General features: G+C 44.4%; 1 protein-coding gene across 5 annotated transcripts in view; it reads right to left on the bottom strand.

Annotated features, from left to right (window-relative positions):
- DENND5A (DENN domain containing 5A) overlaps positions 1–26,154 on the bottom strand; it is a 2,487,481-nt gene that overhangs the window by 2,269,121 nt on the left and 192,206 nt on the right. For all 5 annotated transcript variants that reach the window (XM_069623676.1, XM_069623672.1, XM_069623674.1 and 2 more), the window contains one exon: positions 17,590–18,250. In XM_069623676.1, coding sequence (XP_069479777.1) covers positions 17,590–18,250 — 661 coding nt within the window. The remainder of the gene's footprint in view (positions 1–17,589; positions 18,251–26,154) is intronic.

Raw genomic sequence — 26,154 nt, 5'->3', positions numbered from 1 at the left:
CGTTGATAGAGAAACCCAATTCGAAGAGGAGGGCGATCGTTCTTTGGATGTTTGATTTGCAATTTACTGGGGTCTCCCCCGTGATGAGCCAGTCATCCAGGTAAGGGTACACTGGGATTGCCTCCCTGCGTAGGTGTGCTGCCGCCACCACCAGTACCTTGGTGAATACCCTTGGAGCCGAGGCTATACCGAAGGGCAGCACCTTGAACTGATAGTGCTGACTGTCCACCTTGAAGCGCAAGTATCTTCTGTGCGCTGGGAACATGGAAATATGAAAATAGGCATCTTTCATGTCCAATGTTGCCATGTAATTCCCCCCTTTTTAGGAGGGGGATTACTTCTTGGATAGTAGGCATGCAAAATTTTTGGGGCTTGATATACTTGTTTGCAGGGCGTAAGTCTAATACTGGGCACATTGTCAAATCTTTTTTTGGCACAAGGAAGTAAGAAGTATAGATACCCTTGTTTACCTGGTTGCCCGGGATGGGTTCTATTGCGTCCTTTGCGAGAAGATTGACGATTTCCTTGAGGAGGATCTTCTGGTGGTCCAGTGAATGTATCTTGACATGGAGGGTGGTTGCGGGGGCGCTCTAGCAGTTCGATGCAGTATCTATCCTGCGGACACTGTGGACAGCACCCATCTGTCCGATGTGATCCCTTCCCATGCTTGGGTGAAGCTGGAAATGCGCCCCAACTACTGGGGATGCATGGGAAGGGACCCTGAGCGGAACGTCACTGCTTTGTGGGAGGCGTACCGCTGCCTCTGCCGGGCCTGCCTCTACTTCTACCACGGGCCCTCTTGTTACCTCTGCTGTAACTTTGGGTAGTCTGCTGGTTGCCACCCCATGATGTACCTTGTCCCTGTGAATAATTGGAGCCCCTCTGGGAATTTTGTCCGCGTAAGCGGAGAAAATTACTGTTCCCTCTTTGATTAGTGGGCTTATTAGTCAACTGACCTAGGGACTTTAAAGTATCATACTCGTTTTTGGCAGTTTTTAGTGCGTCCTCTACCGCTTTGCCAAACAAGACATTCGGTTCCACCAGCATGTCAATAAGGTTTTCCTGGGTCTTGGGTTTAAACCCTGACTGTCTTAGCCAAGCGTGCCTCTTAATGACAGTGCTTTCTGCAATGACCCATCCTGCATTATCCGCGGCGTCAAAGGTTGTCTTCAGAATGCAACCAGACACGGCTCTACCCTCCGACGCGATCTGGGCCAACTGGCCCTTTAGTGGTTCCAGTGCGGAGTCAATGAGAGCAGCTACCTGCTCCCACTAGTGGCAATTATAGCTTGCCAGCAGAGTGGTGGTGTTGGCGATCCTTGCCTGGTAAGCGGATGTGGAGGCTACTTTTCTTCCTAAAACGCAGATTCTTTTGCTCTCCTTGTCTGGGGGAGCCTCCGATGATGATAGAGGCGTCCCCACTCTTTCTGGTGTTAGTGATTACCAAGGAGTCGGGCTTGAGTTGACCCCTTATGTAAAGAGGCAGCCCTGAACATTTTCTCAATTCTGGGGTTCACAGCCTTAGTGAGATTAGGATTGGGAAGGGAAGGATCAATTCTACGTTGGATTGATTTGAGAATAGGAATGGCTTGAGAAATGGGTCTTTTGTCCCCCACTAGCTCCTCTGCAAAGTCCCTCTCTTACTGCGCCCCCTGCGTATCTATGTGGAAGTGCTCTGCAGCTTTAGCCAAGACCTGATTTAGAAGGGGCTGTTTATCTATAGGTGAGTCAGAAACCTGTTGTTCCCTGTTAACCGAGGAGTCCATATTGTAGACCTCCGCCTCGTCTTCCTCATCATCTCCATAATACTCGACCCCAGTTTGCTAGTCCAGCACCATAACGTCTGGATCATCCTCATACTACTGGTAAGGCTGAATATGGTAAGGGTCTGAAGACAGTCCCTGAGCTGGAGCATCAAGCCGAGATCTGTTATAAGGAGGTTGGGGGTCCTTGGATCCTGAAGGAGTAGCATTGTCAGGGGTATAGCTAAGAAAATGCTGTGGATTTTTTTCATAAAAATTAGCTAAGGAAGACATTCTCCTCATCACCCTGTCTATGTCCTCAGTGCTCCATTCTCTGAAGCTGGGGATGACTACCTCTTCATGAGGTTCCTCCTCCAATCTCATCTCGTAAGAAGTGGGAGGGGTGAGCCTAGGTGAAGTCACAGGGACAGGGGTCTTAGATTTGTCCCTATCTGACGACTTGTGTTTGTCCTTGTGTACCTGTGGTGCAGAAGTAGCAAGTGTAGACCTTTTCTGCTGTTTGTCCCCTTTCCCGTGAGTGGAAGAGTGTTTCCCTGACGGTTTGGCCTTTTCGGAATCTTTGGACGCCTGCGGTCGAGATTCCGGGGTGCTTTCTCTCTCTTCAGAGTGCGCACGTCAGGACTCGGAGGCAGTCGCCAAAAGGGCTGCCGGAGCCGACTTTGGGTGTGCGGCTTGGGGATGGAGGTCGGATTAGTCTCCTGACGAACGAACCTCTGTTACTTTAGGGAGCGAGGCACTCTTGGCAAATGTGGACGGCTGCTGTGTGTCGTGCGGCGATCTCGACCTGGAACGCCCAGAGGACACCGATTCGCTGGACCGCTCTCGACGTGCCTCTTTCTTCCGAGAACTCGACACAAGTGTCGAGTCTCGGTTGGACTTAGTGTGTTTAGATGTAGAAGAAGAAAGGGTAGCGCTCGTGTCGCCGGGTGTGCTCCCCATAACTGCCCTGCCGGACAATCCTCCGAGGTTGGGGACTAGCGCTTGGGTGTCTTTCAACACCCCTGTGCCCTCGCCGTCGGAATGGGCAGCGTCGCTGCCATCACTGAAGGCACCCACCGCTTCCATGGCCTCGAGCTGCCTGGCGTGGTGGGCCCAACGTTTAGTGGAGCGGTCCTTGAGTGTTTTAGCTTTAAAAAGCTTACACACTCTGCAGTTAGCTTCGGGGTGGGCCCTCGGCAAACAGAGATTACAGTTGGCGTGTTTATCAACCCAAGGGTACTTGCGGTTGCACTTGGTGCAAAATTTAAATGGAGTACTCTCCATATGTCACTTTATGGCAGCGGGCTAGTGTGTAGGAAAACAAAGAGTGTAGAGCATGTTTCCACCCCCCACTCTCCCTACTTGCAGGGCCGAGGCCGGAGGCCTTCCAAAGCCCAAAGTCCGTCGTGCCGCTCTCGACGATTGTTTGTTCTTTGGACCGGCGTCGATCTTCGATGTCTCGACGTGGGAGTGAAAGAACGGGGAACATAATAAACTCTGTGCGATGCTTCCGACAAGTATGGCGCAAAAAAACAATGTGAGGGTCCTACACGCGTGAGGGATCATGGGTACAGTGGATGTCACACTAGGGATAGTATTACTGGCACACCCTGTGTCGACGACCATTTTCAAGTTTCGAAAAACAAACTAATACTCCGCAGCTTCCACTAGATGTCGGCCTATGCACAGCATATGATCTAAGCAGATTCCACAAGCCTCAGATAGATATATATATATATATATGTAGAATTGCTTTGTACCTCAGTATAAAGCTATTGGAGTGCACTCTAGAAAACAGGCCCACATGAAAATTCCACACTGGACCCAGAGTTTCAAAAAGACCAACAAAGCTCCAAGCATCCGAAATATTCTTTAATCAATTTGATGCCATGGACAAAAGAAAAGTGGATGAAAAACGACGCGTTTCGCAGCAAAGCTGACCGCTTGATCACGTTTTAATTTTGCATTTTTAAAGCGTCACACAGCCCGGGGGCATCGAGGCGCTGTTACAGGAATTTGTCGCAGCCCATTGCCAGTGCGTGTGTTTCCTGCAGGAATAGGACGCATGTCTTTTAATGCCGTTCTACAGTTGGAGCTTTCGTATTTTCACAGGATTGCCCAATCCACACACATTCCAGCTCACGCATTGCAGTGTCTTAGCCGCCATCTAATCTGAGCACAAAGTGAATCAAGGGCCCATGTGGGCAAGTGACGAGCACTTCACTAGGCTAACCCAATGGGGATACTGCCGTCTCATAAGCATAGTCGTATGCCAAGCGCATTTTGTTTAACTCCCTGCAAAGCCCCCAACCCCCACCCCTCTACCAATCAGAGGAATGAAACACGCACCCGCCAAAAACACAGCATTCTTTGCAATTTTGCATGGGGGCTTCTAGCCGACTGCAGCCCGGGCCTGCTGCACAAAAGAACCTTCCGTGTATAAACCAAATGTTAAATACATGTCGCAATTATACAGGATCTAAATGATAGCGAAGAGACCTGTAAAGTAAATATTAGCAAGTGTGTCCAATAAATTGAACAAAGAACCAATCTTACACCAGGGTCGAGCCCATAGGACTCATAGGAAAGCGTGTTAAGCAGGGGTCACCGCAGGAAATGGTCGTCGAGGAATTTCATGGCTGCCTCAGGTATTATGAAAAAGTACACCTTCCCAGTATGTTCGATCCTTAGCTTGGCTGGGTACACCATATCATATTTGACCTCCAAGTCTCAGAGCCTCTTCTTCGTGGACAAAAATGATTTCTGCTCCTGTTGTACCGCAGTCCAGAAATCAGGATACAGGTGGATCCTGCTGGAGTCCAACATTAACTCCCTCTTGGCCCTGGCAGCCCTCAACAGAGTGTCCCTGTCACGGTAGTTAAGCACCCGGGCAATTATTGGATGGGGAGCCCCAGACTTCGAGTTGCAAGCCAGTGAGCAGTGAGCGGACACTATTGCAAACTGCAGCAACAGTTTAAGGCCCTCCAGCAAGGTTAAAAGAGTATGTTCAACAAACTCCTACATAGAGCCTTCAATATATTTTTCTGGTACTCATAATACATAGACTGTTTCTCCTTGAGCGGGACTCCAGATCTTCATTCTTCTTACTGATGGATTGCACTTGCTTAGTGAGTGACGTTACATCAGCCCTTAGGGCCATGATGTCATCCTCCGCAGTTTCCACCTCGGTGACGCAGGTGTCTGTTTTTTCCATACAAGATTTTATAGCGCTGATTGTGCCTCTCATGTCATAGAGTTTGGTGTTTATGGCCGTGAACCCTTCTCACATATAATCCATCATACGTTGGAGTTCGATGGGCTCCTCAGACGCCACCAGCTCACCGCCATCGCCCTCAGTCACCCCCCTGAATCTTAGGTGCAGCCTTGGTATAAATGTTTATTGTACTCGGTTTCTTCCCGCCACCCTTGGTGATGATGGCACAGCAAGTGGAGTACCATGGGCAGCGCGGGGATCGTGGCACCGGGAGGGCACCAACAGGCACCTTAACCGCTGCGCTGGTGCGACCCCGCTGCAGTATCAACAATCCAGCTCTGGCTACAGTGGGGGGGTGCAAGGAGGGCCGGTCAGTGTGTCACAGGAGTCTATAGCACATCAGTACCGTCGGGGGCAGGCCGCAAAACAAGGTCACTGCAGCCGTAGTGAGGGCCAGAGAGGTCAACGTCATGGGTCTGTGACCGCAGTGGTCTGAATTACATGTAAGTGGATAAGGCACAGAGAGGTCCGGGGCAGCCAGTCCATGCACAGCCGCGCATCGCAGCAGCACCCACCTGTTGATTAGTTTTGCGTCAGCCCAGGGTCCACGGACAAACCAGCGGGGCAGCAGCAGCGTGTACCCAATGCACCCATTACCATGGAGATGATTGTTGCGATGAGGGTCCCAGCAGAGCCACTGCAGTTGTGTCCAGCTTGAATGGTGTTAGAATCAATGCAGGTCTTCACTGAGGCTGCCTCTCTGCAGCGCCGCCAGTACGGAGGTGGGGGGCCGTACAACAGCAGGATGCACACGCCATAGGGTGCAGATCATGGAGCTGCGCATGGGCACTGTGTGATTGCCATAGCGACAGGATCTAAGGCCCAGACCCTGTAGGGATCAGGCTGCAGGTTAGGGCAAGGAGAATCGGGAGCTGAGGGCCATTCGCAGACAGCATTACAGAAGACAGAGCAGGTGTCCTATCCTCCAGCAGAAAATGTGCATTCTCAGCAGGTCTGCAGCCCAACGGAACAGAGAGGTAGGTAACAGAGGCAAACAGTGTTCAAACGAGCTGCCTCCTCAGCAACGCAGTCCCGGGGGAGGGACCCGCAACACAGGAGGAACCCAGCTGCAGCTAGCCCAGACCCGGCAGGGGCCCCACAGAGGCGGGAGGGCCGCCTGCAGGGAACCATGGACAAGGCATCAGCAGGTAGGTGCACAGCTGCTGGCAGGTGGGTCCAGGCACCAGTTGTCAATGGACGTTCGTCTTGTGGGCTAGCACGGGCCGGCCAGAAATGTCGGAGGTGGGGGACGGGAGGAGCGGGTCTTCCCAACGCATTGGCAGTGTGTCGGCAGCAGCAGAGGCCGGGAGGCAGCCAGAAGCACTTTGCGACTTGGTGGCGCTCCAAGAAACTCACATCCAGAAGGCGGATAAGGGTAAACTTCGCTTGCGACAATACCAAACTATTCTACAAGCGACAGCAGACAGTAAAGTTGCAGGTGTGCTAATAGCCATAAAACAAGGATCGGAGATCCAGGTTGTCCATACAAAGTTTCATATGGAAGGCAGATTTGTATTTGCGATTCTAAAGTTGATCGCTGTTAAATTGACGGTAGCATCAATATATGCCCCAAATACAGGCCAAGGCGGCCTTTTGAAATCAAATACAACTAGAAGCATTTATGGAAGGAGAATTATTGATATTGGAGGACTTTAATATAGCTTGGGACCTGGACAGAGATCGCAGTAGGTTAACACAATAAAATGTATTACATTATCCAGAACTGGATGGCAATAAACAGCCTCTGTCTAAACATGGAAAAAACAGAGATCCTCATAGTAGGTTCCCCCACCAAACTTAGTAAGCTCCACCCTAATTACACAGCCATAGTCATAGATGGCTCCCCCATTAAAATATCTAACCAAGTCAAAACTTTAGCCGTGTATTTATACTCTAGCCTGACCATGTGCAAACATATCAGTGCACTTGCGTCATCTAGAGCTTACACGGCTAAACCTATTGTTTTAAGTCGGCCATTCCTCACTCCTCAAAACAGCATCACCCTCGCCAGAGCGCTTATCTTGGCCAAGATAGACTATTGTAACATACTTTTATTAGGCACCTCACAAAAAAAATTCATAAATAAAATTCAACTCATGCAGAATAAAGACTTTAGAGCAGCACTAGGCAGAAAAAAGAGGGAAAACACATCGCAACACATGAGGGAGGCAGACTGGCTACCCATTCAAGCCAGGATACTTCATAAAACTCTCACCTTAATACACAAACGTGTGTCTGGCAACGGCCCCAGTTATCTCAACCATTGTCTTACCCGCAAACTCACAGCCAGAACACTTAGATCCAACACCAACACACACCTATTTATCCCCCGCTTCAAGAATACTAGAACAGGGATTCCCAGTCGCTGCCCCATGACTCTGGAAATCACTCCCAGCCAACATGTGCAATGAGCCTTCCCTGATCAAAAAAAAAAAAATTACTAAAAACTTGGCTCTTTAACAAATTCTTAGACCCAACAAATTTTACAGAATCTCACTGTCAGCTTCGCCCTGCTCGGACATCTGGTCTATCTTTGTAAATATGTTCGGAACTCCACTGTACGTTTTTTTTCTTGTTTCAATTGTGTGCATATTAGATGATGTATTTTAGATATAACCAGTAACCATTAAGCTTGTAATGCGATTTTGCATCTTTATGTATATGTTCATCAACATGTAAGAACCAAGACATAGGGCCTCATTACAATGGCACCGGTAAGGGTTAACGGTCACCGTTAATGGTACCGGTGACCGTTAACCCTTACCGCCTTACTACGAGGTCCCTTTGCGGGTTGGAGACTTTAACGCCTGCTTTTTGCAGGCGTTAAAAACCAACCCGCAAAGGGACCAGGGAGCTAATTACAGTACCGCAATTTGCGGTGCCGTAATTAGCACCTTCCCCATTCCCATTATGCCCTATGGGGCAAAAATGGGAATGGGGAAGGGCAATGGGGGAAGGGGGAATTACCGCCCCACCAACCTTGGAATAGGGCGGTAATTCCCCTTTCCTCCAAGGCGGTGCCGGTATTTTACCGGCATGGACCAAGGTGTTAATAGCACCTTGGTCCACCGCCGTCCGTGTAATGAGGCCCAAAGTATTCATGTAAATCTACGCCGTGATACCGCAGAGTTTGGCGCACAACAAATGCAATAAATAAAATAAATAGGTCACGCCTCCCCCATCGGTAGGCTTGAAAACGAAATTAGTAGATCCATCCATCGTACACGCCTGGCATACCCTGAAGGGAGAAGAAAAAGGGGTACACCTACTCCTGCGTACACCGATCATTCTCCCGGACAGATTACGCATAGATTTCCACTTCACTCCTCGGACTAATCGCGGAAGTTATGACCCACTCAATTACCCTTTCAGATCACGCCCCAATCACGGTAGATCTTAAAATTCCAAAAGTGACAAATAAACTATGGTCAAAGAGATTCCCCTCTAGCGTTATTACAAGACCTGCTGGTTAAGGAAGATACTGCTGGGCAAATAAGTGAATTCTTTGAGCTACCAGGAGGATGAGATTTCAATGAATACCATCTGGGATGCCTTTAAGGCTACACTGGGAGGGGTTCGCATAGCAGTGGAGGCCAACAGACACAAGCAGAGTATAGCTTTAGAACTAGAGAGGGAATTTGGGCCCATTTATTCAAACAGAGTGAAGGACCGTGGCAGATAAATTAAATCTTCATACAACTAAGAAAGCAGAGAAAGCCCTCCTTTTTTAAAAACAAAAATATTATATAAAAGCCAATAAAATGGACCAACTGTTGGCATGTAAGCTTTGCCAGAGAGCAGAATCAAGGATTATTCAGATTAAACTGCCCTCAGGGGAGCTGACCTCTGAAAACTACTAATATTCTCTAACAATTGCACTCCTATTCTAATTTGTATAAATCAGAAGCTCCAGTTATACATTCGCAACAAGAATATTTAGAGTCAGTTACCCTTCCTCAACTAACGCCGACAGAGTTATTGGAAGCACCTATAACTCAGGATGAGGTAATCCGGGTTATCCAGGATCTTACCTTGAACAAATCACCAGGACCAGATGGCCCTCCCTTATTCTCCCAGACCAAACCAGCTTCATAAAACATAGGCAGATGCATGATAATATCCGAAGAGTGTGCCATATTTTGGAGCAAGTGGAAAAGAAGCAGATCCCAGCAGTGCTTGTCTGTATCGACGCAGAAAAGGCTTTTGACCGTGTGGAATGGTCATTTCTTTTTTTAACTTTAATTCAGATGGGATTTGGACTAAAATTCATAGGAATGATCAAAGCTAATTATAATAACCCAACAAACAGTATGATTGTCAATAACAGCCACATATTTCCCCTTATTTATTTGCAACAGGGAACCAAACAAGGTCTCCCACTGTTACCCCTGCTATATGCACTCCACAAACAAACAAACAAATAAACCACTATTGGCAACATTTTGGCAGACAAAGGGCATAAAGGGGATACATTTTGGCGGCATTTCCCATAAAATCATGGCATATGCCGATGACATGTTACTTATGGTAACGGAACCAGTTAAGCCATTGCAGACGGCCACCCGGGAACTAGAGAACTTTGGCAGGGTGGCAGGATTAAAGATTAATGTAGCCAAATCTGAGATCTTAAATGTATCCCTGTCACCATTGGAAATGCTGGACCTACAGGAACTCACAACAACTTGGATAAGCGTGGGCAGGAATAAAATTACTTGGGGTAGTAATAAGATCTACACTTAAAGGTTTATACGCAGCTAACTATCCCACATTGTTAAACGCAAAAGAAGAGCATTTAAAGAGGTGGGACACCCACACTACCTCATGATTGGGTAGAATAAACTAAAAAAATGCTCACCCTCCCCAAAACTTTATACATCTTCCAACCACTACCGGTCAGGGTACCCATATTGTTTTTTCACAGAACACAGAGCTATACCAACATTCATATGGCAGAATAAAACCCTGCAGGTCGCACTTAGCACACTAATGCTTCCAACGGAAAGGGGCAGGATGGGACTTCCTAATTTTTTTTAATCCTGTTGCGCAGCCCAAATAAGGGTGATTAAAGAATGGTCTATTGGCGAGGTGGAGAAAAGATGGATACAGATGGTACAGGCAGTGGGGGACTCCAGACAGTATTATGGCTGCATAAAAAAGGCCACCCGGCCAACATCATGCAAGTAATATTATGGGTGTCACAGAGGAAACATGGGACGTAGCAGTTAAAAAGTATAATTGGACAACATATCCCTCCCCACTCAACCCTATATGTTTTCATCCGCAAATTACCCGGGAGCCTATTGCATTTAAGGAAGGGAAACTGGCAGGCTGTGTAAAACCTAGGGATATGTTTCAGCCAGGAGGAGGTTAAATCATTTACAATGTAAGCAAGAGTTGGGCCTATCAGACAACTCTTGATTCCAATTGTTTCAAGTGACACCGGATTACTTGCCCCACCGGTACAGGCCGCAGCGGTAAGAGAATTAACACCCATAGAAAATGTTCTAACATCCGACTCAGGGACAAAGCTCTTATCTCGAATTTACATATGGGGGAGCAAGAAGCTGATGGGGGAGGAAGAAGTTAAAGGAACGTCTAGCTACAGGCACTGCTGGCAAATAACCCTGGGGGAAGAGATCTCAGACTTAGAATGGGTAAATCTGTGGAAAATAATTTCCCAAATTCACCAGATCAATACACACCAGAGAATTCTGGTACAAAATAATGGTGCAATGGCATTATACTCCAGCTTGTCTGGGGCAAATGAAACTATCACTGTCGGATAAATGTTCGACGGATTGTGAAGGGATGGGGCATTGGCATCATATATAGTGGAGCTGCCCAGCGTTGACTCAGTATTGAGAAGCAGTGAATAAACATATTATAGAAATGTTTCCCTTGCAGAAGGTAAGATCGCAGCGTACATTAATTTTAATGCTGATGGAAGAGGACTTTAGGCAGCAACCAAAAGCTACTCAGAAGGCATATGTAATACTGCAATTGGCTGCAATGTTAGCGATTGCTCAAAAATGGAAAACGAAAGAAACCCCTCACATTACGGAATGGTTCACCAATGTTTGGAACTTTCTAGTGATGGAATGGATGATGTACTCAATACAAAGGGACCACACTGCTTTCTCCAAGGACTGGAAAGAGGTGCTAGTCTTTTTACATAAGGATTATAATGTAATGTCCGCAGAAACTGCGCATACTGGGCATTGCTTGAGTTATTAATATGGTTTGTACATAGTTGATGGTAGTACACTCGTCACTAGAGATGAGGCAATTTGGCAAACTGGGCAGGGTGGGAAGGGGGCTACAGGGAGTTTGGGGGAGGGAGGAGAATGGTGTCATTTTTGTACTATATAAGAAATGCAAACACATTTTTTTTAAAGTGAGTGAGAAACCTGGAACTGGAGTATGCTCCATTACACTAAGGGAATAGGCTGAAACAGCACGCTCGTGAATCTGAATAGAACAGAGCGTTGTACGAGTATTTAACATTGAATACAAGTGACCTGGGTACCCGAACGTCCATAAAGTAGAAAGCGTTCTTAGCAGGAGGATTAGAATCCGGAGTGAAAACAAACGCTACGCTTTCAGAGGACAAATACAGTGGAGGAAACAGAGATACTCACACTGGAGTATGAAACCGCTGTGCAGGGGAAACAGCATATAACATCAGAATGAACAAAGAATCTATCTCATTATAGAGGAATTATCAAGCAAAGTAAAACCCACAACCAATCAGGATGACGAGCTGCTGGTTATATAAATGAAATGTTTTTTCACACGCCCTGAAGCACTTTTCATGCATTTCTTTTAACTTAGAACCCTATTTGTAATCATCCAGTGCTCAGAAGAGGGAACTGAAGTAGACGAAGGCTCTGGTTCCAGCACGTCTACAAAGAGTTTAAGCTTTCATAGCGCTATTTAAACCAGTGATGGCCAACATGGCCTTGATTTTCCTCTAAAATGCTTGAGGAAGCTTTATAAACAACCAGTACCAATGGTTAGGAACAAGGACCCAACTTGACACTCAAATGTGTGAAGTGTCAAGTGGGAATTCAACAAAAGATGTTATAATAGACTAGTGGAACAATCATGTGCAAAACAAAAGTCAGGACTTTTTGTATAGTTTGTATTGTATTATTTAGATTGTCTCTTTGAAGTGGCTTTGATGGCACACATGCTATGAAAGTAAAATAAACCAAAAACCCAAATAATAATACCATGAGTTCCAATCATATACGCGGGTACTCAGATAGTTTGCAAGCTATTGCCATAATATGTCCAGGTATCACCATAATTTGCCAGTTATTACATGAAATGCACATGTAGCCACATGCGGTAGCTATTGTCATCATGACAGGTCTTGCCAGCATACAATTGGGTATTCTCGTTTTTAAAAAAAGTTCATGGCATGTTCACATATTCAAATCATTTCCCAAGTGATGCTAGCACGTAACAGGTATTGCCATGATATCCCAGGCATTCACGTTAAATGCGGCTATTGCCATTGTATGAGCAAGTACATGCACCAAATAACAGCAGTGCCTTAATATGTCCTGGTATTAACATTATGGGCCAAAATCACAGACCGTTTTCCAATGGGTTTTTGCCATTCTAAAACTCATCTGTGAATTAGCCCCTATATGACCAGTTATGCATAATTTGACAGGTACTGACATGATACCAAATTTATTCACAAAATATACAGGATCTACGACTGTCTTCTGGGACAGAACATTTGGCATGTTGATGTTGATTTGCTTGTTTTTGTTCTAAATCAAAGGAACTATGATAGAGAAGAGTTATGCAAAAGAATGCATTAAAGTTGGTCTTTATAAATGCTAATAAAAAGATCTAAACATAAAAAATACAGGATTTCGTCACTTATCTCCCAACTCGTCACAGCACATGGCATATTTTACCACCAAATGTCCACACACTCACCCAAATTGCCAGATGGAATAATCATTTGCCCAGGTACTCACAAATTTGAACAACGACTGCCATCAAATGCTAAAGTTGCTAAAATAATTTGCTAGTGATTGACATAATATACCTAGATGTTCACACCATTTCCAGGAATTACTAGAACCTGGAAAGTCGGGGACAACGTTGTGTCTGATGTGATGGCACTAGTTCTGCAGTGGAGGATGTCATGATCAGTGTGGCATTCAAGTGTGTAACTTAACAGCAGGGTGCCTGGTGGTATGAGCAGCATGGTGACACGTGGATGCAGCATATTGACTGGGACAGTTGTGGACAGGGTCTGCGGCAATGCACCGATATAGGCCAATTAGACGAATAGTGATTTATGTTATACCTGTTTCAGCATGCCCACTTGATGAAAACTACCCATTTAATCATGGCCAAATACTGTGCAAAACTTCCTCACGTCACACGCTGGACCTTTGTCAGACCTTCAGTTGTAACATTTGATTAGTATATATATATATATATAAAACATTCAGTGAAAAAACCTTGGTTAAAAGAGTAAGTTAAGATGATGAGATTCAACGCAACAAAACAGAAATCTCACGTTCTCATTTTATGCAAATCCACCTTAACTATGCCCCCGTGTTGCGCAGTATATTACCACAAGGATGACACCACAGATGTCATCACTGGTGACATCATGAATGACATCACTGCCAGTGTCCCTAATGACATCATAAATGATATCACTGATATCACTAGTATGATTAATTACATTTTTAAATATGACAACTGTTTTGTTACACAAAATATATGTACATATTTCATACTTGCACAGTAAATTGTATTCTGCCCTTGTTTCTTTAAATGTAGTGTACGGTACACAATTATGTAGTGTAAGTAACTGATTTTTTTTGTAGATTAGCCAAATGTTTAATTCTTAGATTCTATACTCACGCAATGCACACGAGCATGTACTTTCTTTTATGTGCAAATATAAAACTTGTCATTTAGAAAAGATTGTGTTCATTTAATTTTATTACAGTACGATTTGTACATTTAAATGTAAACACTGGCTATTTTCATAACCCTCACTATTAAACATGTTTCTACTTCTATCCTTATTTTTTGACTACTACATATACTTATTATATTATGTTTGAAATAAATGAAATAGCTTTACCTGATTCAGGTACTTTCCCTGCAATTAGGTATTGTAATTGCTTACTAATACATTAAATGTAAAACATTTGTAGAACGCTAGATATTTTTATTTTAAAAATTGTATACATTGGTAAGTTGTACGCATTAATTGAATGAGTCACACAATCATATCATACTTCTGTATCAGTGTATTGTTCCATGTCATGTTGTTACTATTGTTAAATTCAATAAAATATGTATCAAAAGAGGTCAACAAAAATATTCGAATATAAAATTCTTAATGTCTTATGCAATGTAATTCTTGATCTCATTAGTGATGTCATGTATGTCATCATTAGTGTCATCTGTGATGTCATCACTGTGGCAACACAGGGCACATAGTTATGGTGGACTTACATGCATTGTGAGTGCAAGACCCATAGCCCCCTGCTTAGTAAATGTGATCACTGCAGGTGTAAACACTCACTATTCTCATGAGATTCCCCCAGTATTACCTCAATAAGTAAAAAATGTTCTAACTGTAACTGGCTTCCCAGACCATCCGCAACTTCACATGGTGTCCTCTTCCCCACCCCACCTTTATTTTAGCGTGATATGATTGCATGCTTTTTCCTCTACCAAATAGCGTCTTTGAGCACCATGGGAAATATATAAAGGTTTTTGGGAGCAGGGGGCACACCCTTCTCTGTTGAATATTTTTAAAACTACTTGACACGTTTTTGCTCTATGGCTTCCCACAAATTGCACTTTTTCTCTATCAGACAATGAATGGGAGCATGCCCAAAACAGCATTTTTTTGTTTGAATTACTTTTTAATTTTAACAAATCTTTACCAAAATGTCCAGTTGGGGGGCGGGGGAAGGTAGGAAGTCACCTGGCAAACATTCTTTATGGAAAATGTCATCCAAATTCATCCAGCGAATCAAAACCTATTAGCAAGAGAATTGTGCAAAAGTCTATGTACAACTGTTTCACTGTAACAATGTCAGCCTTCAACATTCATCACAGATGTCAGGGGCCCAGCAATGAAATTCTGAAATATGGTAGAAGTATTCCAAGATAGACAGGTGGAGACAGAAGTTGAGGGAGTTGGATGCAGTGGGATTTGCTCCCCGTCATTGGATCACAGGGGGTCATTAAGAGTTTGCCGCCATTCTGGCGGTAAATCTGAAAGAATATCAACAAATGGAAATACTGATACCATGACTCTGTCCGGTGGTATTTCCAGCAGATTACGAGCCGTGGTAGACGATGTACGTCTTTATTTCGTGGCGTCCCATTGGACTCCATTGGGAAATTTGCTGGTGTCAACAATGCCGGTGATACCTGCTATTATTGCCGGTAAGGTGGCAGACCGACCTCCCACTTTTAGCGGGAGGTCCATCCGCCACCTTTCCGGAAAACTCGTAGTTGGCCGGTGCAGTAATGTGCCAGTATACGTTAATTATTAGCACTCCGGCCAACCTGTAATGAGCCCTGTATACTTCTAATAGGATTAAAGGAGAAGACTCATCATAAGTGGCAATGAAAGGGGAACAATGGATTACTGATGCCTACTAGGTGAACCTCGGTTTACACTTGGTGAGGAATGGTTAGGAGAAAAGTTATAGGATTTACAGACTTTTCGGAAAACATGAGAGCACATCAACTGACACTCAACCTGCTGAGCAACATCTACAGCTTTGTGCCCCAGGACGGCTCACACAACTTTCAAACATTCAACATTGGATGTGGATCCTCTCGTATTGGTCAAAATCAATACATTATCAGGAGTGCAGTTCCAGAAAATGATTTAGGTTTTTCAACTCTAGCAACAATTGCACTGCACATAGTCACATTTATTATATTACACAGTGAAAAACCAAAAACTGCAAATATCTTTATGCGGGAAAAGTGAGGTTTCTTGCACTGTTACAAAAGAACACAGGGAAAACTGCCTCCTTGCACCTGTGTAGTGGGCCTACACTCACTGTGGTACAAGATGGTGAAGTGCCAATTGCTGTTTGTTGAAGGTGAAGGACCCATAGGCAGCTGAAGAAGCTGCTTTGCATGGGACTAGTGGGTGAAAAGGAGGAAACAGGCAGATGCCAAACATGGCACCCAAAATGCCTGCTTAGCTGCTTAGCTAGGGGAGCTACTTGAAATACTGATAAGTGCTGATCGCAGTGCACGCAATCCTTCAGATGAGTTACTAACTCTGGAGCTTGAACTTTCATAGTGAGCGATCTGTCATTAATGCAATAGTAGCAGAGGATGTCGACACTTCAATTAAGCATAAAGCAACCTTGCTGGTAGTGGGAAAGGTGATTATTTTCTGTGCGATACTGCATTAAAGTTGCCCTGTTTCCCCAACATATGTCCTTTAACACTTCTGATACCCAGGCAGACGTTGGTTTAAGTGAGCACTCCAAGCATAACTCCAGCAGACAGCCAGTCTCTGCACGCAACTAATAATTGAGCGGGCTTGATTGCTGGCAAGCAGCTAATTATTTCCCCTACTGACAGACAATGAGAAAGCAAACGCCAATATGAACACCAACAAATGACGGACCTTGAAACGTATGGTCACCAAGACATACAGCAGTGCAACCAAACCACTGCTTTGAAATGTGCTGCTAAAGCATCATCTAAACGAGTATAAAAAAAGGCTCAAGGGAAAAAAACACTTGCACTAAGAGTGACCAGGGCAGTGACTTGTCATCACAGCAGACAGAAAAGGAGGAAGGTGACAGAGAGCAGAATTAGTCGAAAAACCATCAACACAGGGTAACGGTCCGACATTCTATTTACACTTATTAGGACTGTGCATGAGGGGACGCAATGCACAAATCCCATTCTAAAAGCTTTAAAGTGGCAGGACCTCTTTTAGAAATGCTTCAGGGCCTGCCTTCCTGGAAGTGCAGCACCACCCCAATCAGGTTTGGCAGGGGGGACAGCAGGAGAACGGGAGAACATTTTCTTTTAATATCCTAATGGGAAAAAAGGCAGTTTCATACTCATGTTGAAGACAGATTTGCTGCACACTATGGTTAGCACCCTGTTCTGCCGAAACTGTCCTGCTCAATTGATGACGACCTGTACACAGGATCCAATTTTAACTCTTGCTTATCACTGTTTGTTTCAGTCTTTGTGGTAATTTAAATATTCTTTGAGCCGAAACCTCAGGAACACCATTTTTATCAAGGTGTAAAACACTGTAGGAATTGGTGCACAGACAAAAAGGTCTTAGTATACACAATTATATCTTGCAATTGCACTTTACACACAGGGTGTTATAGTATAATATTTTGTGAGACAGACGTACACACTGTGGGCTTCTGTGTTAACAACTTGCATTTCAATGTACAATGGATCAATTTTCCGTCGCTTCTGCAATAAACTGCATGTGGTCATTACATTAATTACATAGTTTCAATAGAAAAAAATGTTACATATAATTCAAAATAGAATAAAATCTATACTTACGTTGGGAATAAAGCAGTATCTGAAACTCTAGGAGAGCACAAGTAAAAAGCTGCACCACATTTTCCACTCCAAGTAGTTCAAAAACTTCTTTAACAGGAAAGTCAAACAGTGGCAGTTCACTGGTACTTGGCCTCTGGCATACAATTGGTCCATATACACCAGAAAACTTTAACGATCTCCCAGCCGGGGGAAGCGGGACCTCGTATAGGATATTGTATACATAACTTTCTAAGGGTAGTGGTGGTGGCTGAGGTGATGTAACAGCACGGTGGAGTTGTTCAAGTACTTTCTTACACGCTTTCATGAACGACATTGGAGTAATGAGGCAGATGCATTTGGAGACATACAAGGTATCTCGGGAAATGTCATAAGAATTGAACCGTTGCATTTTTGATACCGGGATTTCATTACAATCGTCTAGGCTGCTATCAAGGTCTTTGCCATTGGTAGATGGAGTATGAATTACATCATACTCCGCATTGTGCATGTGATACAATGTCTGCATTGCACTACAAATCTGTTTGCTGGTAACTTCCTCATAAAATGTAAGTGCAAATCCAAATGTTCTTGAGCCATCTTCACGAGTGATAATAAACGAGTGGAACTGAGGATCTCTTGGGTCAGCTTGAGTCTTGAAGGAAAGTCCTTTCGGCATGCAAAGCTATTAAAAATCAAAGAGAAAAAACATATCACCCACGTATATACTTGATGTTAGATAGTGTATGAAACTGCAGAAAAAAAGCTAAGCAGCAAGTTGCAACAAAAAAAATAACGTATCCCTTGCCTGTAACCTATCAATTGAATATGACATTAAACAAAAGTGTACAGTGCTGGTTGTCTAAGATTATAAAAAGCTCTAATCGTAACATGTACTTTGAGGATCCTCTTTTTAGGTCTATACATCAATGCATTTAATGCACGTACTGCAGGGTGCTTTACAGAGAGCATGAAAATAGGTGCTCTGGTATTTAATTAAGATGGACTTCGTTTTTAGGCATTCTTTTATTTCTTTCCCAAGGGTTAAATGTGTGCTTTCTCCATCCGACAGAGAAAAGATCTGGTGCGAAGTGTGTGGCAAAGTGTCTGTAGAAGAAGTCAGCAGAAGAACAAGTTACTTACCAACTGTAACGTTCTTTCGACTGGATGTTCCTCCCACTTATTCCTCATCTTATGATAAATCGTTATCTCCACCTTCGCTGCTTCGTAAAAAAATATTCTCGGCAGAGGGCGCTATGCTCGAGGTTGTGGCGTCGATTGTCCCTCGACGGACTCCGTACTCTGTCGACGTCACCGATGGTATAAATAGCTCGAGCCGCGCCCGTTGCTTCAGTTCTGTTTTTTCGATGAACATATAGGAGGAACAGGCGTGCCCCATGACAGACACATTCTTCGTGAGAGGAAAGTGTAAGAAAACGTAAACTGTACTGCGGGGTAGGATGGGAGGGTCGATGAGGAATATGTGGGAGGAACATCCAGTCGAAAGAACGTTACAGTTGGTAAGTAACTTGTTCTTCGAATGGATTGTGTCCTCCCATGTATTCCTCATCTCATGATAGACTCCCATAGCAGTGGCAATTTTGGCGATGGGAGTACTAATTACAGTTTTCATGGACAGAATGCAGAACTGCCTTGGCAAATAACCCCTCATTGGAGGAGGCAGTATCCAAGCAGTAATGCTTGATAAAAGTATGCATTGTTTTCCATGTTGCTGCTGAACAAATATCTGCAGCCGGAACTCCCCTCTTTAGAGCCGCAGAAGTAGCCATTCCCCTTGTAGAATGGGCTTGAAGCCCATCTGGTGGGTCTTTTCCCGCCAATCTGTAGCATTCAATTATGGCCAAAATGATCCAGCGGGATATGGTCTGTTTTGTTACCCAGTTTATGACCAGTATAACCCACAAACAGTTGGTCATCTTGTCGTAATTTAGACATCCTTGAGATGTAAAAACTAAGAGCCCTCTTGGGATCTAGTCTATGCAGTCTCTCCTCTTCCTTGCCCAAATGAGGCGGAGGATAAAATGTGGGTAGTATTATTTTTGTGACAAATGGAAGTCCGAAACTACCTTTGGTAAAAAGGAAGGTTTAACCTTAAGGACCTTATCCTTATAAAAAACAGTATATGGTAGTTTGCATGAGAGAGCCTGAAGTTCACTAACCCTGCGGGATGATGATAGGGCCACAAGAAGGACAGTTTTTAGTGTTAGAAACCTCAATGGAAAGGACTGCAGAGGCTCAAAAGGTGTGCAAGTCAAACATTTTAGTACTAAATTTAAATCCCAAGTTGGGACATGAAAAGGTACTGGAGGGTATACATTAGTAAGCCCTTTTAAGAATTGAATGATTAATGGTATTTTGAAATATGAAACCTCTTCCGAGGTGCGCTTGAAAATGGACAGTGCAGCAAGGAATCCTTTTATTGTTCCTATCTGGAGCCCCAGATTGGCTAGATGTAACAGAAAAGAGAGCACCACTGGAGTGCCACATTGAAAAGGGTCCCAGTCTATAGCTAGAACAAATGAAGACGACAACTGTAGAGCGCGGGTGCTAAGTAATTCCAACAGCATTAGGGACCAGCACGAAGGACAGATATGAGGCAATTCATAGGCCCGGGATGCGATCCAGTTCAGATTGGTAGAAGTAACATACCTGGGAAGAATAAACAAACTCCCTACAAGAGAGTATTACCCAACCAATATAACAGCGGTTGTACACCGAGTACGAATCAGTACAGACATTGATGTCGTACCATTTTGGGAAATAAGGACCCACGTAGAAATACGGATTAACTCCCACATCTGAACCACCTGCGCCAATTGAAAAGTGCAGGTGAGAGGAGCTGCCTGGTACTGAAGGAGACGAGAGACGCCAAAGACCGTGCCTGCCGCACAGCAGCAACACCAGGTTTGCCCTCAGCACGCGGCTCCGCCCCCTGGAGTAGCGACGCCTTCTCCTGCGCTTCATAACATGTTGCCCCAGCGCACGCGCACACCATGAAGTACACGAAGTACTGTTGACTGTGGGCGGGTGCTGCCGGAGTCGTATTTACAATCCTCAACTATGTTTGGAAACTCGCTGGGACTGCCGAGTGTGGTCTTGCCTCCGTGAAGGACGTCTTTGTACGCTGCACCAATTGCCTGACTTTGGAGAAAGCAAAAGAGGTGACCGTCTCTCGCATGTGCTCACAAGTGGAACTCTGTTATAGACTGAAGTGATCTACGCTTCTGCGTGATATACGCACCTTGTGTTTGCTGCTACAGATTTTTCTAATAATTGTTCCCACGTGACACATGCACGTTGGGTTTGCTGAATTCTACTTGCTGTCCCCACGTGGCCACTTTCATTACGCCCCTTTTCTAATCTTTCTGCTCGCAGCCACGTAACACAAACGTGTTCTTACACGCTTTGGTTTTTCCCTTTAAGGTGTGCCCTCAGCACGCGGCTCCGCCCCTGGCGTGGCGACGCCTTCTCCTGCACTTCATAACAGGTTGCCCCAGCGCCCCCGCGCACGCACACCGTACACGGAAGTACTGTTGACTGTTCACGATGCGCGGGGGCGCTGGGGCCACACATTCTTCTGAAAGGGAACACTATCATACTGATTTCGTGCAGCTTTGGGGGTGACCGTACTATATGTGCATCTGCTTCAATATCAGGTAAATTAGGGATTATAGGGGATGCACTTAGAAAGACCTTTTGAGGGAGATATTGTGTATATGTGCATGCTGTTTGTGTATCTGGACAGTCTCTGACCCATAAGGCCCACTGGTTAAACAAAACCAGGTAGTTAAACATATCTCCACAAGACGCCGTTGGCGTATGTTGCTTGCTATTAGGAGCCTGGTTGCTGTACCCACGAATTAGTGGGCGGGAATTGTCTCTCTGTTTCATGGGTGACTTTATGTTCAAAAAAGGAGTGTAAAATACATTTGTACCTCTCTGTGTGATTGAGGGATCAGAGTTATGTTGGAAAAGATGCTGGTGATCTGCTAGACTTGGTGGTGTTTTGGTAGTCAATATATAATTAGGCAGAGTTAGTTTGTACTGAGTCGCCCTGCACTTGACTACTTATCTTTAAATCTAGAAAGAGGATTGCAGTGAATAGTATGTTGCTATTTTGAGGGGGAGAAAATGTCACAACGGTCAAAAGAACAGATGCTAATGCGAACGGACGCCTAAGTGAGAGGTTCATCTCTCATCTGGAGCATGGTGGGATCCCTAAGGGGTGGCACGACACCCACACTATGTGAGACTCAAAAATTTTCTAAGAGGCTAAATAAAATAGATAAAACTGAGAGGCAGAATATAATCATTGCAAGTGGGACTTTCGTGTTTACAGAAACAATTAAGACCCCAACGACAAACCCATGTTCCCCCAAAATGAACGAGGAATATATTAGCGACATGCAGGGGGTGGGGGAGACAAATAAATGGGAATTAAGTGGAATTGACTTCCCGCCCCTACCCAACGTTGTAAGTGACCGGATAAAGGCCCAAATGGAGTCTTTTCAAAAGATGGATCTCGTTGAAGAGATTGCGCAGAAAAGTTTTCTAAGCGTGCAAGAATTATCCATAAGACCATCAGCCCTAAACATGGATGATTCCATGCCTACTACACCCTTGCTAGACACGTCCCTTCTGCACATGTGGTGTCTGCTGAAATGGATAGGAGGGTCAGGCTTTCAACGGGCACTTCAACGCCAGCTAGGGAGAGGGGAGGAGGACTCGAAAATGTGCACCTACACAAATCCACCATGGAAAGTAGGGAGGAGCACTGCGAGAACATTAAGTGCCCATCGATGGGCTTATTTAGAGGTGGGGAAATGGGAGAACAGAAGTTGACCACGAACAAATGCTCCAGTCCGACACACCCTGTTCTGACGTTCCATGTAATAATGCCGCCACAAAATTATCGGCATGCAAAAATATTGCCGAAAAATTGTCGTTTTTTGTGGCGACATTATTGCATGGAACATGCGGGGGACACCCCTGCAAACCCCAATTTTTTTTGCTCCCGTCTCCATATATATGGTCACCCAAATAATATCGCCACAACATTTTCCCGGCAATATTATTTACGGCGACCATATATGTGGAGATATTAATACCCAATACCGTTCTGACTGTGAGAGGAGAGTTTGCGGAAAGTATGCGCAACCAGCATAGTAAGGAAATTGAGACGGATGAAAACATGCATGAACCGGAGTCATTTTCTGTATTTACCAGGATCCTGAATCTTCTAGATAAAGGGCATGAAAGGGCGCATGGGGAGATACAGGAACTAAGATGCATGATGATCGAATGTATAGACAAACTAAGTAGGTTGGAAGGTTTCGTACACGCTTTAAGCATAAAAAAATCCCTTACAAATCCGCCAAGGGAAAAAATGATTACCCATAATCAAAGTACCCAAACAAAGAACAAACCATGTGTGAAAGAAGGGGAATTAATATGGGAAAATGTGAATGAATTAAAAAAGATTGATATTAATCAATCAGGAAAAAATTAAAAAAGCCGAAAATGAAAGTGAAAAAAAATTAGAGGAACTAGAAAACACTCCATTAAGTAACTCAGAACGGCTAGCAGGGAACAAGCCTGATAGTCTCTCGATACTTTTGGAATCGATGGAAAATGAAGAGGCCAAAATGCAAGAACAGAGGCAGAACGCTGTGGGCGAGGCAACCCTTGAAGTAGAGACCCTGTTTGTGTATGTTATCACACGAAGAGAAAAGAAAATGCGGGCAAGGGCCCTTAAGAGAAGAGCGAAGAGTGAGAAAGGGGTTAACACAACGGAAACTAAAAAATCCAAAAATCAACCCTCCCCCAAGATGAAAAATACTAACACAAACTTTAAAGACATATGCTGTATATCATCAGAGGGAGGTCACCTAGACTTTACCCAGCTAAACGAAGAAAGCAAAATAGCCTTGGAAGTGAAGGAAGTGACGGATAGACAAGGAATAATTAAGGAGGTCCTGGACAGCACAGAAGCCACTCCATTGGAGACAAACGGTCAGGAATATGGAGAAGCCAAGATTACCCTCTCAGAAGCCATGAATCACAAAGGAATAATGGGCAAGGGCAATTCTAAACGCAGAAAAATTGAAGTTAACAAGAAAAAAGATTCAAAGAAACCGAATGGAAGAAAAGTAGAAGGATACAAGGAAGAAAGGAGCATTCAGCAGTTTTTTGGTAGAAAAAAATAAGCAAAAAACAAATGTTGAGAAAGTGCAGGAAAATGCAGGGAATGTAGAAGAGGATAAAACAGTGATTCAGGCAAAAGACTGCCCCAACGAGAGTAGCAGCTCAAAGCAGCCCGAGGAAGGAGAATTGATGGGAGGGTTTGTTATAGAGGCTGTTAACAGCAGTGTGCCGCCAATGAAACCCAGTGAAGATATTAAAAAATTGGTACAAGAGGCAAGAGGCAAATTCTTTGAATTCCATCCAAGTATGGACATCCTCTACCACCTGGATCTCTATTATCTGACGAACAAGGGTTGGAGGGAGAAGAGCATAGGTCTCCTAGGGACAAGAAAGTGGAAGAAGAGGAACCAGGGAAACTGACGGAACAGGAATTAATTGCTCATACTAATGAAGAGGGCAGAGACTCGGGAGAGCGTACACAAACAAGGGCCCGCCCTAACAATTACACAAGATAGCTTGAGGGACAGGAGGGAGGATCACAATTATGGTGGGACAACAACATACAAGCCCCAAAACGAGAGGAAGGGTTTCGAAGAGAGGATTCGGGAGATAGCCGAATTATGGAATATAAAGCAGGGTCTTGAACAAGATAGAGACTATAATCACCACAAGGAAGTGAAGAGGGAGATTGAGAGAGGAAAGACTAGGGAGGGGGAGTCAGGAGTTCACGAGAAGGCAGAGGGACTAGACCCAAGGCTATCCAGTGCTTGGCCAGAAGACCCAAGAGAGTGGAGGGAGCCGAAATGTTTTGATGACCCTAGTGTCATATTCAATTTTACGCTCACAACAGGACCGCCTCCGGCTCTAAACAGAAGCAGGATACTGTCACTGTTTAACGAGATCCCCCGGCTCTCTCTAATTACTTCTAGCGACATTAAACTCAGACTACATTCATCCAACAAGATACGATTATGTCAGGACCGTGTTGCACTCAAGGGCAACATACGAACTTGCCCTCACTGAAGGAGTGGCGTTGCAACGTTTTGGATATGATATAGTGAACTTTAGTCAAGGTTCAAAGAAACTACAAGGAGGAGAGAGGGGAGGTCTTCCTAGAGAGATGCAGATGAGAAACGATCGAGAAGGAGCCAGAGATAAATCCGCTGAGTCACACTCAGAATAGGTGGCGGAGTTGAGGTGGTTGGCATCAACCTTGAGGGAATCAATTTCTAAGATCTAATGTATGAAGGATACGTCCTAGAGTACCGTGAAACTTACACTCTTATCATGGAACTCAAGGGGATCGCAAGCTCTGTTGTACTCCCATGTTACGTGTGTGGAACTCTTGACTCATTTGTTTCTATGTTTACAAGAAACTTGGGCAGATACCGCAATTGATTTGGATGGCTTTACCATTTTCCAGGAACCCGCCATAAAAGAATCTAAGGAGAGACCGTCTGGGGGGGGCTATTAATTGGGATTAGGAATAACACAGACTTTACTACTGAAAAGGAGTTTCATATAAACAAAGGTTGTATAGCCGTCTTAGTGAAAATAGCTTGCAAAAATTCTCCTATGTTTCTTCTAATCATAAACATATACTGGCAACCTGAATGCGACCTAAAGGCCAATATCGATGAAATAGATTTGGTAATTCATGAATGTCAGGATATGAACAAGGATCTATACATTATCTTCTCGGGGATTTTAATTCTTAAATATGTCTAGATGAAGGTAATAATGAATGTAGGTTTGGCCGATTGACTGGTGGAAGAACTGACCAGCGGAAATGTCTCCAGGGGGATATATATGGGCCCTCTTTTTGGTAGGATGGGGTATGTTAAATGTGAATGAACTATTGGATGACTCCGCGGACAAATCAACATGGTCCAATGGGCGATGGTCATCCACTATAGACTACATTTTCGTTTTCATGAATACTTTTAACCTTGTTCAAGACTTTGGTTTGATTGACACGAAAGAGAGTGATCATAAAATGCTAAAGATGTCCCTACTGGTAGACATTGATAAGTGTGTGGCACAAAAACTGAGCATCCAGGTCGCAGCGATTGTCCAATTGAATAGAATTTCATGGCACAAAACAAACATTGAGAAAGTCAATATACTATTCCAGGCCGATTTTCAAAATAACGTGTATGCTGAAAAAAAGAAGATCTATTGTCACAATACCTTTGAGAATTACGTAGAATTGGTAATCAGAGGCAAGGCGGGAATACATGAAAAGGCTCAAAGTAAAGAACGGCATAAGCATTCGTTCTCTGAAGAAATGAAATCACTCAAGCTAGGTAGCAATCGTGAACTCCGTGGATTCCGTAGATGTCATGCAATCTCCCTTACTGAGCTGGAATCTAGGGAACTCCACGCCATAAAAAACAAATGGAAAAATAAATTAAGATCCTTGCG

Source organism: Ambystoma mexicanum, chromosome 11, assembly GCF_040938575.1.
Source record: "Ambystoma mexicanum isolate Mex_15411 chromosome 11, UKY_AmexF1_1, whole genome shotgun sequence".
Lineage (NCBI taxonomy): Eukaryota > Metazoa > Chordata > Amphibia > Caudata > Ambystomatidae > Ambystoma > Ambystoma mexicanum.
The sequence above is the reverse complement of the archived record's forward strand: the minus strand, read 5'-3'. Positions and strand labels throughout refer to the sequence as shown.